The 14,651-nt window shown below is 32.5% G+C and overlaps 1 protein-coding gene across 10 annotated transcripts in view; it reads right to left on the minus strand.

Moving 5' to 3' along the window:
- The window catches only part of Ehbp1 (EH domain binding protein 1), a 316,989-nt gene that overhangs the window by 247,183 nt on the left and 55,155 nt on the right, over window positions 1-14,651 (minus strand). For all 10 annotated transcript variants that reach the window (XM_040271158.2, XM_040271164.2, XM_078029123.1 and 7 more), the window contains 2 exons: window positions 14,380-14,475; window positions 9,723-9,776 (listed from right to left, as the gene is read on the minus strand). In XM_040271158.2, the coding sequence (XP_040127092.2) occupies window positions 9,723-9,776; window positions 14,380-14,475 (150 nt within the window). The remainder of the gene's footprint in view (window positions 1-9,722; window positions 9,777-14,379; window positions 14,476-14,651) is intronic.

The raw sequence follows: 14,651 nt of genomic DNA on the forward strand, positions 1-14,651 counted from the left end.
GGTACTAAGATTATAAATTGTACTGCTTAAATAGTGGGTAAGGGATGCTTCTAGTTTTTGTGAGGTGGGTTGTGGTACTATTCACCCTTTATACCTTCACGAAAGTAGTATTCATGAAAGGCACTAAAGAAGCTACACCTACCTGCTAACATGGAAGAAACTTACAATTATTGACAAAGATATCCAGGCTTTCCTCAGACATCAGAGTGAGGCTCTTTGTCTAAAATGATGTACTAGAGGACAGTAAAGCAGAATCAGAGAAGAGTTCCTGGAAGTGGCTACAAAATTTAGCTTTCAAGATAAAAGAAAAGTTAGAAGAAGAAAAAAGGCATTCTAAGAAGAAGAAGGAAATGTCAAGAAAGAACAAAAGATAAAGGCAAGAAAGACAATGGTGAGTTTAAGAGGAATAAAAGATAAATAAGAGTGAGAAGAAAAATATTAAAACACACACACACACACACACACACACACACACACACACACACACACATTTCCCCATTAAAAATCAACAAACAGCTACTTTTCTTTTTTTAAACTCTTGATCCGAAGAATGTAATGATCAGTATGTGATTAACCTGAGTTTCTATGTCTTCTTTGGAGGAAACCAGTTGGGTATCAAAATGTGTTTTCTCAGGGTTAGTGTCCCACTATTTCTAACTGTAACTAGTGAAATGAGCAATTTGGATCCTCAGTGCTTTCTTGATGATGTTTATTTGATATTATCTGAGCCTTTTAGATGGATGGGATGTGATACTAATTATGTTAAGTCTAAGGCAGTACTACAAATCCTCTGTTCTGTTTCTTTTGTTGGATCAAGTTGGTTTGTGAGCCTAATCACCTCACCTTATTCTTAGAGATGGTATAGTAGCTCAAATAATATAAACATAAAAGTAAGAAAATTTTTAATATTTTTTTTTATATTTCAAAGAGTACTTGTTTAATAAAAGTCATTGTCCTCCAACATGATAAAATTATCTGTCAAAGAATGTCACATTAGAGAAATTGTACAAGTGAGTAGTTCTGGGGACTTTGCACTTGAGTGAAACTTCATAGCTCTGAGATTTTGCCACCCAATACCAAATGTCTGGGACCTCCACACAAAGTTCCCAAGTATATAATCATATAAACATTCGCTGCTTATTTCCAGAATTTGGGATGACAAAGCTAATTTAGTCTTCTAGAACACTGCAGCTGGGAGTAAAGCCAAGGACAGCCCTAATTCTGTACACAGGGAAGCAGCAGGCCTGATACAGTCACCTGATACAAGGAAGTCACCTGGCAGGGAAGTGGCAGAGCTAGAATTAGCATCCAAAATATCCTGACTTCTAGTTCAGAGCTCAACACCACCAACACCTCATTGGCTCCTCAGAGAAAGAGTGGCACTGGGCAGCTTGTGCCCCGCATACCATCAACACTGGGGTTTGATCTCCTCCAGCTGCATTTGTTCCCAGGAAGTCCACTGAGCAGTCAGAGTTATAGACTGCAGGAAGAAGAGAGTGACTTGTCCCATGGTTGTTAAAATGTAAACTGGCAACTCGGTTGCTAAAACCTCCTGGCTCCTCCAGGAGCTGCTATCTAAATACTCCATATTCTGAGTGAGAATACTTAATGCTCAAAGATGCTAGCAACTGCTGTAGTCTGCATCTCTCCTTGAGTGTTCACACTCTGCATTTGAATCCTGCTTCTATCCAAGTGACCTCACAGTTTTCGAAGGTAGCTCTGGGGAATATTAAAAAGTCACAGAACCTCCAGGAATTCATATACAGAGGCGCTTGTGTATATAGAAGCAGACAGGGTGAAAAGGTTGTATAGAACATGTCATCCTTCTGACACACTGTGGGCCTAAATATAGTCTCTTGCAGTGATGGTTTCACCCAAGCAATTGGCCAATCAGTGAAAACAAAAATCTGCTACTCTTCTTTCCCTTGTCTCAAGAAAGGCTGTTCAGGTGGCTAAGCCAAGAACTAACTCCATCCAGAGTGGGAGGAATCTGCTGCTCTATTGTTCCCAGGAAGGGAAAATGGGGCGGAGGTTTTGCTGCCATGTTGTGGCCCTGGTCTTCCGCCTGCCAAGTGCCTGCATGCCTGGGCCGTTGGCGAGTCTTAACACAACATGCCTTCTGCGAGAAGGAGAAGGAGGAACGGGCAGTGAGGAAAGAAGCGGAGCCGCCTTAGGCCTTGTCCAGGCGGTGCGGCTCACCACCGAGGCAGCACAATTATCAAAATTTTCAATCTTATTAATTTTAAGTTTGAATCCTCTTCCAAAGTCAATCTATTGGTTTTATAAAATTATAGTCAGATAAATTACCTCTACTTTTTCTTTCAGAGAAAAAAATATGCAAATGCTTTTCTCCTCTATGAGTAAGTATTTACAAGCTGTCTTGTCATTTTAAAAAATTTTAAATTATATATGGCCACAATATCTTTATTTTGTTTGTTTATTTTTATATGGTGCTGAGGATCAGACCCAGTGCCTGAAATGTGCGAGGCAAGCGCTCTGCCGCTGAGCCTCAACCCTAGCCCTCTTGTCATATTTTAAAGGTTAAATCTAGAAACTATTCAGAGGCATAAGAATTATAAAGGAGTACAAAAAGAAAAAAATTAAAATCCTGAAACAATAAATTTAGAAATCTAGCTTCTTTTCCTTTATATTTTTCTATGTCCTCTAGAAGGGAATGTTATAAAAAAAAATAAGCACTCTTTAGCAGGCTAGATGCTTTCCATATATTATCTATAATCTTCAGTAATCTATGGAGTAGATATTAATATCACCATTTTATACCTGAATATACAGAGACTATAAAAGATTGACTAACTTGTCTAAGATCACACAGCTTGTAAGTGGTGGAATCACCTCCAAAATTTCAACTTATATATAAACAGTTTTACATTTCAAAGAAGAAAGGTCAGAGCCTTGGGCATCTTAAATAAGCACTCTACCACTGCACTATATCCTCTGATCAGACAAAATTCTTTGTGACCAGAAACAAAAATTATTGCATTTTACACAAAAAAGACAAAAAAAATTGTCGGGAGAAAAAAAATATTCTTAATTTTGGTGACTAAAATTCTAAAATTCCATTTTATAATGTCTAAGAGAAGCCAAGTAATTAATACAAAATAACTTTTAGACTGAATATAAATAATAATTAAAGACTACTAATCTAACACATATTTTCCTCAAGGTTTAACATTAATTTAAAACTTCTTTATGGTTCTACAATTTCAAATTATTTCTTTGCATCTTTGTCATTAAGGAGGCAATTGTTGCATTAGGAGTTAAAGGTAAAAGTCCTGGAGAAAAACAAGACTGGATAAAATTCAGACTTTTTAGCTATATAACCTTGAGTAAGTTGCTGAAACTCTCTAAGCCTCATTTTATCTGTGAAATAGGGTTATGTATCTGATGCGTAGTTGTTGCAATCAACAAATGTCCTAATATATATGTATAAAGCATTCCACATAGCACCTGGTACAGAGAGAAAGGGCCCAATAAATTTGTAAAAGTGACAAATTTTGGAGACTTCTTTGTTTAATGGGATATTTAATGGTAAGTGAAACTTTACTCTTTATTTATATTACTACTGTGAGATATTCGACATAAAGACTCAGAATTTCTTGATTGAAAGAAAGGCATTAAAATTTCATTCAAAGAGCATGCCTTTTTTCCATGCCAAAACAATCAAACTTTCAAACAAAATCAAGATTTTACAAGAGAAAGAAATGGACTATGGCCCTTCAAAATTGCCAACTCTTCTGTATGAAATATGGAAGCACATTTGAAATGTAAGGAAGAAAATTACATTGTAACATGTTATTGCTACATGATAATCTACAGGAATAGCACCTTCACCAGGCAAGAGTCAATTCCACCATTCACCACTGAGGGGAGCTGTAACCAAGGAAAAGGTTTACATAGGCATCCCAAAGTTAAATTTTCCCTACATACAATCTTATAATATTCAGCTCTCTTACTAAAATATTCTTTAAATTAATTTGACCAGCATACCCCAATTCTCTTTTGGAGACCTTGTAAGAAATAAGGTGGCTAATTATGTCTATATAAGAGTAAAGCCAGAGGATTTTTACCCTGCTTTATTTTTCTCCATAACACCTAATGCACTATTTGCACTATGTTTTTATCATGTTTATTTTATCTAACATATATTTCATACATTAATTTCTATTTCTCCCCCCTATCTATCTATCTATCTCTCTCTCTCTCTCTCTCTCTCTCTCTCTCTCTCTCTCTCACACACACACACACACACACACACACACACACACATACAGGAATATAAACTTCTTGAGGATTTGTTCTCTGTTTTATATTCTCAATGCCCAGGATACTCAGTGAATGCTTAGTAATGAATGAATGAATAAATGAATATTGGTTCATCTGTTTGAAAATATTTGTAAAAATACCTCATTAGATGATACAAAGGAAAGCAAACTGCTTTTACCTGATAATGAAGATGGAATGTCTGAATATACTGAAAAAGGCATTGTCTACTTATAACAAATTTTTGTTTAAAAGGAAATGTCTAACAGTAATTTTTCAACTCCATTGATGGTTCCAAAGACAGACCTGAAGACACTGACTTAGTTAATATATATATATTTATAGGAGAAACCTCTTTTAAATAATCTGATTTTGGGGGGAAAAGCTGGGTAATTCAGGGAAGAAATAAATATTGATGCCAAAAAATTTAAATTTGCTTCAATACCTATTAGTGTATTTCATTCAACAGGTTTTTTTTTAGACCTTTATTTTACTTATTTATTTTTATGTGGTGCTGAGGATCGAACCAGTGCCTCACATGTGCTAGGCAAGCACTCTACCTCTGAGCCACAACCCCAGACCCATCATTCAACAATTTTATGTCCTCTTCTTTGAGGATAATTTTGTTGATTTGTAATTTTCTCACATAATCAAGAACCATAAATATACCTTTGAGAACTTTAATTTCTTTTAAATGAAATAAATATTTAAAGGCAACAAAGATACAACAGGAATGCCAAATCTTTCCAGGTTTTTATAAAAGTTCCTATTCTTTTATAGGTTTTTATCCATACCAGATTTCACAGCAGTTTTTTTTTCCCATTTAAATTTTAGCTCTATTCTTGTTCTCTTTTCACATTTTATATTGGTGCAATATAGTTGTACAAAATGATAGGATTTGTTACATACTTGTACATGCAGACATATAATTCGACCAATATCACTCCCCAGCACTTTCCCACCTCCCTTTCTACCTCCAACCCCCTGGTCCCTTTCCTCTCCTCTACTGATCTCTGATTTTTATGAGACACTCCCCCCCACCCGTTCTTCTGACAGAAGTTTTTAAAAACTTACTTTTATCAACTCTTTCTAAAGCATTTAACAGTTCATGAAATATTCCTTCAAACCAATTGTTTCATTGCTCTATGAAAATCTACTTAAATTATAATAATTACAATAACTGATCAATAGCATGATGAGGTTCTAAGTGGTCAAATCCAACTTACAACCTACTTATGAAGACAGAATTGTATACAAATGTGTCAGAGAGTAGCCTACCTACAACATTGACACATGTGGGCTTAAAACCAGATGTTTTCGGCAGAATTCAAGTACGAAACCCCCATGTAAATTAACCAGCAGTACATCAGAAGAACTTTGACTATACTGGCATATGGATTGCTTACATGCTATATAAATACCTCACTGTCTCTAGGGTCTACTTTTCAAATTTTCTTCAATATAGCTTATAAATGCTACTATTGTAATTCTTACACAGAAGAATACTTATAGGACTTCTAACTCAAAGGGTTTAACTATAATTCATTCATTTCCTTACTTCAACAAATACATAATGAGAAACTATTAACAATGATGATGATGATGATGATAATAATGATACAGAGACAAATGGTAAAACTTTTCCAATGCTAGGTTTACTTATCCAGGCAGGAGTCCTATCAGCATCTCAGAAAATGACCTAGATTTTGATTTAAAGACACTTTGATAGGTAAAGAAAAACATAAATTCTCAAAATCCACATATGCTTCTCACTGCAGAGGAGTTGGTCCCAGCACAAAGAAATTAAGGTCCTCCTGAAAACGAAAGGAAGAGATTTGCCCAATTCTAGCCTATCTTCCAGGTAAGAATACAGCACACTTCCCTTATTTTGTTTTGTTTTAGTTCAGTTACACAAATTCATCCTTTGACATTAGAGTGTTCACAATTATGATAGTAATTCTGATTTAGGGCATGTAAATTAGTGTATTCTCTTGAGTTAATATATTTAAAATACTTCAGTCACATGTACATTCATGCTTTTTCTCACATATAGAGAGTTCAGTAATTTCATAGTACTTCTAAATTCTGGTAACTTTATATAATGAAAGAAAATCGAATAATGGATGCACTTACTACTCTCACCTTTTTCTATTTAACATTGGAAAAAAAAACAAGCTTGTTCTGTTGGTAAAATAGTCAAATCCTATAATGTTTAAAGAATTAAAGCAAATTTTTAAAAAACCTGCTGTATATTTACCCTGCTTAAAAATAAGTATAACCAAAAAAAATAAAATTATAAGAAAGCTACTTAATAAAACTATCTTCTTATATGAGGCTCCTACTATACACTGGTGTTGTCATCATTATTAAAAGGCTGAGGAATCACCTGTCCCACCCATATTCATTAATTTTACTTTTTAATAAAGTCATCATCATCATCATCATTGTTTTATCATAGTACCTTATAGTTAATAGTTTCTCATTATGTATTTAAATTCCCATGGATTTGGATCACAAGAAGATCTTAAAAGATAGATATTATTTTCTTTGATACTCATAATTGAGAAATAAAGTTTCTACTACAAAGTCTAATAACTTCCTTTAAATGAAAAACTAATTTAAATCAAAATTCAATTTTCTTTTTTCTTCTTTTCCAATCTGGCACAGGAAATAACTATTACAGAAACAAGGTATAGAAAAATAATTGTTATGTCAGAGAATTAAAAAAAAAGAAATTTTCAGCAATACTCAAATCCACTTCAGAAATAAAAATACATAGAAAAAATAAATGCTGATATGGACTATTTAAAGATTAAAATTAGGAAGTTATTAATTGGTTCAAAAATGCTATCCTAGATATTTCATTCTCCATGAACTTGAACATCAAAATTTTGACCTCCAAAATTTAATTTTCAAATAGTTTATAAAAATATTTCTATCAATTAAAACAAAGTCATAGATCTAGAAAAGCCATCTAAGATTATCTAGTAGAAATCCTTAGTTTTATAGATGAAGAAATTAAATTCTAAAGAACAACATACTCAAGGTCACCAGTTTTGAAGATACAACAATCAGGGTCTATACTAAATTCTAAACCAATTCAAAGCTCCTTCTTTCACTAAACTATGAAATGAGAGAAAAAAAAAATGCTCCCTACCCCCACCCCTGCAAAAAGAAAAAAAAAAAACAAGAATATGTGAAAGCAAAAAGAAAACAAGGAAGCAGAAATATTGAAAAGCAGAATGACAGCTGGGAAACTAGAAACACAATATTCTCTCAACCACATCATTCCTAGTAAAGTTTTCATAGTTATCTCATTATGTAGTAAAACTTAATTTCTTGTAATATCTCAATTAAAACATTGGTTTTATAAAGTGAACTATATAATTAAAAGCCATTTATATTATTATATTTTTGTGAATCAATGTATTAATAAATATTTATAGAGAAGGAATTCTAACATTTTCTTTTTCATTTTCCTCCTATGTTTATTTCCTTACCCAATGTCTGATCCTAGCAACTTTAACCATTTGAGTAATAAGTAGGCAAATGTGCAAAATAAGTTTCTGACTTTTCATTGCTCTTTTACTTCCAAACCACATAACTCCAATATGGAAAGGATAATCCAAAATATACTTCTTTATCTTAAACCCATTTAAATTTCACCATTTTACTTCAAGCTTAATATGTCCATATTGATCTTTAACATACCTTTATAAAATGCATAATACAGAATTTATGAAGGTTATTTTCCCAAAATTCCAGACTTGAATTTCTTTTGCAGTCAAATCTAATATATATCAAAGAACTTTTTTATATCTTTTGTACATTAACTAATTATAACCTGTTATTCAAAAATTTGGAACCATTGTGTCTTTAATGTAAGATTAATTGTGTAATAAGAACATCATTCTAAACAAATACAAAATTAGTTTTTGAATATCTTTGTCATTAATTACAAGTCAAATTTAACTGCTAATTTTTGTTATTGTGGTAGTGGTGGTACTGAGGACTGAACGCAGGACCTCACACAAGCTCTCTACTACTATGCATTACACCCCAGCTACATCCCAAGACCTTTTAAGACTTCCTTTAATACATAGAATTAACAAAAATACTTCAAGTATGATGCTCAAATCTATCAGTATGAAAAAGACCAAATTGGGCTAGGGTAGTAGCTCAGTGGTAGAGCACTTGCCTAGCACACATGAGGCACTGGGTTCAATCCTCAGAACCACATAAAAATAAATAAATAAATAAATAGATTTCTTGGGTCCATCTGCAACTAAAAATATTTTTTTTAGAAAAAAAGTCAAAATTGCTAAGATGTGAAACCTTAACATGATTGACAGTGGCTTGGAATACAGTCATCAGAACTCCCCTAGTGTATTTGGACCTATTGGGCCCCTAATCTTCCCTGCTCTTTAGGCTTAAAAATGGCACAGGCACTGTTGCAAAAGTACAAGATTCCTTTACCACTGAAATACAAAACAAAATTAGATAAAGACAGGAAGAATATAATGCAAAGCATGTTATAAGTTTATTATAAATATATTTTAGATGATGGTGACAACAATGGTAAAAACTAATATTTGTGGAGAATTATTTAATTCTCATAAAAATCCTATTATTTTCTGGTTGAGAAAACTTGCCCATTATCACAGAGTTTAAATCACTGGAAGAACTAAAATTTGAAATCATGTCTCCCTGACTTCAGAGCCTTTATTCTTAAACACTGTATTTTCATTACCTGTCTTTAATCTTAGTCAGCAAGCATTTATTGAATACTTACTATACCTACTTGGGACTCTGGAATATGTAAATTAATTTCAGATGATTATTAAAGTACTGATTTATTTGAGTTTTTCAATCCCAAGAGTTAAAGCATGTACTTTTTTTGGAGGGGAGTGTTATTGGGAATTAAACCCGGGGTGCTTTATCACTGAGCTATAACGCCGGTCCTTTTTATTTTTTATTTTGAGACAGGGTCTCAGTAAGTTGCTGAGGCCCTGGCCTTGAACTTGCAATCCTCCTACCTCGGTATCCCAAATCAATGAGATTACATGTGTGCACTATCATACTGGATACACACTTCCTTGAAAGATTTCAAAGGTAATTGATGATTTCATTCAATAAATGTTTATATTGAGTACCTGCTATGATGTTAAACAGACAAAAATATAAATAACTGAGACATAATTTTGCCATCAAGTCTCAAACAAAATACATAAAATATTACACACATAATTTAAGCTTTAACAAAAGCATTTCTTTCAAATAATTCTGCTATTATCATTTCATTAAAAATTTCTAAAGTCTACAAATTGCTAATTAATTTTCATAAGGAAACATTTCTCCTACTGTCAAAACATTCATGGACCTGAATAATGTATATATAAAGTAAAAAACATGAAAGGTGAAGGAATTTGCTATTAACTTACATTTTCTATGACAAATGTCCACTCTTTGTCTTCAAATTCCTCTGCATGAGGATCCTGTAATAAAGGCAAAATATGAAATTGAAATACATGTCTTTAGTCAAATCAATTCAATTAAGAAATTACATACAACTTTGTTTTTAACTTTTACTAAAAGGGAGAAGTAAAGGGTTGGGATTGTGGCTCAGTGGCAGAGCACTTGCCTCGTACATGTGAGGCACTGGGTTCAATCCTCAGCACCACATAAAAATAAATAAACAAAATAAAGATACTGTGTCCATAACTAAAAAAAAAATTTTAAAAAGGAAGAAGCAAAATAGCCTCTTACCCTTATGATACTTTCATAATTACTCTAAGTCCACTGTTTTATATTATGAAATTCTATATTACACTTTTATTGATACATATCACTATTTTCCATCATTTCATCTATGGCAAGACAAAAAGAAACCTGACTGGAGACAGATAATTCATTAGGGTTATTAAATGCTCATACAAATCTCTGCCCTCAGTTTTATCCATAAAGTACTTTAAACCAAAAGTACCACTCCAAACAAGGTGTTCTTCAGTGTAGAGGTTTTACACATATCTAGAACTCCTAAGCATTACACGCAATTCATAATCCAGACAAAATGGTGAATCAGCATGGGATATTGATACCCTCCTACCATTTCTCCCCATTAACCCTGGAAATGCCACAGAAACATGAGAAATGCAATCTTTTTTTTTTTTAATACGGCACACTTTTGCAGGCATTTATTTGACAAACATTTATTAAGTACTTATTACTTAAGAGTTTGTAAAGGTGTTACGTGGGTTTAAACATAATTGTTCTTGCTTCCAAAGACAAACACAATAACTTTAATCTAAATACTTATATATGATGAATGAAATAAATCCACCCAGGTAGGTTAAAAACTGACACAAGAAATTTCTTTGGTGGTGCTAGACAAGGGAAGATCAGGACAGTGTAGAAGAGAAAGGAAACTGAACAATTGATACTGGTTTCCCTAGCTGCTTCTGCCCATGAACTAGGTTTATGGAGAACAATGACTATAAATAAAGATTGAAGGAGTTTTTCATAATGGACTTAAGACATAAATAATGCTAATTTAGAGAACAGCCTATTATCCTCCCAACCTGTCTTATTTTTTTAAGGAAAACAGCATAGCTCCAGCATAATTCGTATCAAAATAATAGTAATACAAAATATGTATTGAGCGCTCACCATATTCTAGTCATTGTGTTAAGTGCCTTACTCATCACAGTAAGTTTTGACATACATACTATTTTCACTCCCACTTAACAGAATAGAAAACTGAAATCTAAGAGAAAATTTCTCATAGTACACAAGTAAACACTGAAGCATTATGATGCAATACCAAGTCTGTCTGACTTTAATCTACTTTCAGTTTAACCACTGTGTCCCCAGGACCAAGAATGTTATCTGGCACACAGCAGGCTCTCAAGAATACTTGATATATGAATTAATAGATGTATGTCTCAAAATTTAACAAAGATTTAACAGTACCCTATATATTCTAAGGAATACTTAACTTCTTAAAGTGGATAAACATTGTTTCTAAAACACAGATGATATATTGCCTCTAAAAGAATTTTTACTAAGGAATAATTTCAATAGAGCAAGAAACATCTGATAGGATAGTTAGTAAAAAGATGTGAAAGAAAGAACAATAATGTTCATTTTTAAGGGACTTAAAAATGGTATTTTTATATAATTAACTCTTTATATTACTGACCAGACAAAAACATAAATGAGAATGACTTCTGGTTTGAATCAATGAAGATTTATATCCTATTCTTTCTCTATTGTTTCCTTTCGTCCTAGTACTCTAAAGAGAAAAACTGAAATGACTTGAAGAGTTGCCATTTTCCTTCTTAAAATCCTAAAAGGCATTTTTAAAAAATTTACTAGAAACAGCTATTTTCAACTTAATTCAAATTTCAAAAACAGGTACTAGTCTAAAGAAATTAACTTCTAGTTAAATCAGAAAAGTTATTGGGTTGATAAAGCACTGGTCTATCATGCATGAGGTCCTGGGTTCAAAATCCAGCAGCAAAAAAAAAAAAAAAAAAAAGGGATAAGTCACCAAAAATGAAATATATGGACTGAAGCTAATTGCAAATTTCAAGACTGAATAAACTACATTATTTAGTATAAGAAAGGAAAAAAATATAAAGAATTTTTTTCACTTGAATTATTTTTAAATACTGCTCAAAAACAAGATCCAAAAGTTGTCATGAAAGATTGAAGTTGTTTCATTTTGCTCTGTACTTTTCACTTTTCTCTTAGAATTTCTGAGGCCATGGGAGAGTCAGGAAGATAAAAATTCAGTTGAAAATTCATTTAAATATTGAAAACAGTCACAAGGTTGCTCCATTAGTACAAGTGACAAGAAATGCTGAATACAGCAAACTGGAAAGGAAGAGATGTTTTGTTTTTCCTCCTATATTCTAACACCAAAGGCTTCAGGTTCAGTGATCTCAAGGACATAGGGAACATTCTCATCACTACTCAAAAACTACACTAACTCCAAATACTCCAAGCAACAGTCATTTCAACAGTCATTTTCAGCTCAAAATCAGTCAGTGTATATTTTTATCCCAAACATATGGCCATCAGCTATTTACCAGCTCCATTCTAAACCCCTTGTTCTTTTATCACCATTTTTTAAAAGTTATAAAACTAAGTCCACTCATTTGCCTTACCAATATGAAAAAAGACTAAATTAACATATTTAAGAAAGTACTCAAAAGTCTTCTTTAAGAATGTCACATCTTGCTGTCTAGTCAATATTCATAACTTGTGAAAAAAAGTAAGCAAAGAGGAAAGAATAGGACTAATGGGATATTTGAGCAAGTTACCTTCCTTTCTAGTCTGTTTCCTTATCATTAAAATGGTAATAATGATAAAATCTTAGGGTTGCTTTGAGAATTAAATAATACATGTAGAAACTCTGAACGTACTGCTCTTAACCAACCAGCTTAGCACATTAATTCCCATAGAAGAATTATGCAGAAGAGGGTTTAATAAACAGGCTTATAGGGTTTCTGGTAAAAGGGCAATAGGGTAGACTGACCATCCTGGAAAAGAAGAGCTGCTACGCTACTGTGTTTCATTCCTTATTTATGCCTGAGCAAATCAGAGAGAAGGTTTGTTGTGAGTGTGCACGCGCATTTGTGAAAGAGAGAGATGACAAGTACAATCAACTAACGTTTCGATGTCAGTAACAGTAACATCAAAATTAAAAATACATATGTTAAGAATCTTTTATAAAACAGTATGAAATACAGAGAATTTAAAAATAATACTTTAGGGCTTGGTTTGTGGCTCGTGGTAGAGGGCCTACCTAGCAAGTTCAACACTGGGTTCAATCCTCAACACCACATAAAAAAAGAAATAAATAAAATAAAGTTGTTAGGTCCATCTGCAAATAAAAATGTTTTTTAAAAAATAATACTTCATCTATGGACCAATGCATTAACATTCATCTTATTGTATTTTTTCTATTGATCTCAACAGTACTTTCTGAATACTGAAGTGAATTAATATTTTGGATCACAAAAACAAAAGCACTTTTTAAAACAGTGATTTCACACTCAGTTCTAATTTCACTTTGCTTTACTTTAATTTCATGTCCTAAAATACTTAATGGATTTTCACAAACTTCATAATACTAAATTACACTTAATGAGATGCCCTCTTCTCTCTTGTCCTTCTGGAAAAGTAACTTCCTAATCTGAATCACTCAGAGAGGAAATAAAGCTTTTATTTTCTAATTCCACCATCCTCCAAAAAAGCTAAAATTTGAACATACTTGTCCCACCATTTTTTAGGAGCTGGTAAAGAGCTGGTTAGAAAAGTAAATACTTCAGTGCTTGATTAACATATGTGTGAAGAGAATTATAAAGTTTCAAAAAATATGGAAGATTTTCAAGAAAAAATACATACAAAACAAGAAGAAATGTACATGAACAGTTACATTTTTTAATATGTGCTTTGAATGTATAACCAGAATTTGCTGGTATTACACTCATAAATATTAATTTTAATTAATATTTGCCAAATATTGATTATAAACATGTCTTATTACACTGACATTAGTAAAATACTTACTGAAAACTAATTTTAAACAACTCATTATTAAAAAAGACTAACAAGGGCTGGGGCTGGGGCTCAGTGGTAGAGTGCTTCCCTAGCACTTGAGAGGCCCTGGGTTCGATCCTCAACACCACATAAAATAAAATAAAGGTATTGTGTCCAACTACAACTGAAAAATAAATATTTTTTTTAAAGAGACTAACGAAATAAGGGACAAATCTAAGTATTCTATAAACTTTAGCTTTTCACAGGAAAAGTGCTTTAAAGATTCCTATGGATTGAATGTAGGAAGTGGTAAAAGAAGTATCTCAGCTAATATTAACCATAACTTCTAAATGATCCCTGAATTATTCAGACTTCATAGACTGTAAAATACTGTGATGCTTTACATTATAGTAAATTCCTATATTCCTAAAAATAGTGTACATTAGATACCAGATTGGATATAAATGTATGAAACAATAAATAATGAAATGTTCTCTCATTTAGAACCAAGGGTATTTAATACATTTTATAACTTATAATAATAGAACTTACCTTAAAAAGTGTTACAGTGATTTCAATGTTTTCAGGAACAGGCCATACAACAACACCACGGTATGGATTCTTTATTCCAGGTTGCCAGCTATGAGCCTATCAATATGAGGTACAGAAAATACAATGTTAATAATTTACATGAGTTTATTGACTTTATTTATTTATCCATTAGATCTATAGTCTCTCTGAAATATGATTAGTAAACATGATTAGTAAAATAAAAACTTTCAAGCATAAAGCTGGGCCAGAACAAGTCATATCACATGAGAGTT

This window comes from Ictidomys tridecemlineatus, chromosome 12, assembly GCF_052094955.1.
Source record: "Ictidomys tridecemlineatus isolate mIctTri1 chromosome 12, mIctTri1.hap1, whole genome shotgun sequence".
NCBI lineage: Eukaryota > Metazoa > Chordata > Mammalia > Rodentia > Sciuridae > Ictidomys > Ictidomys tridecemlineatus.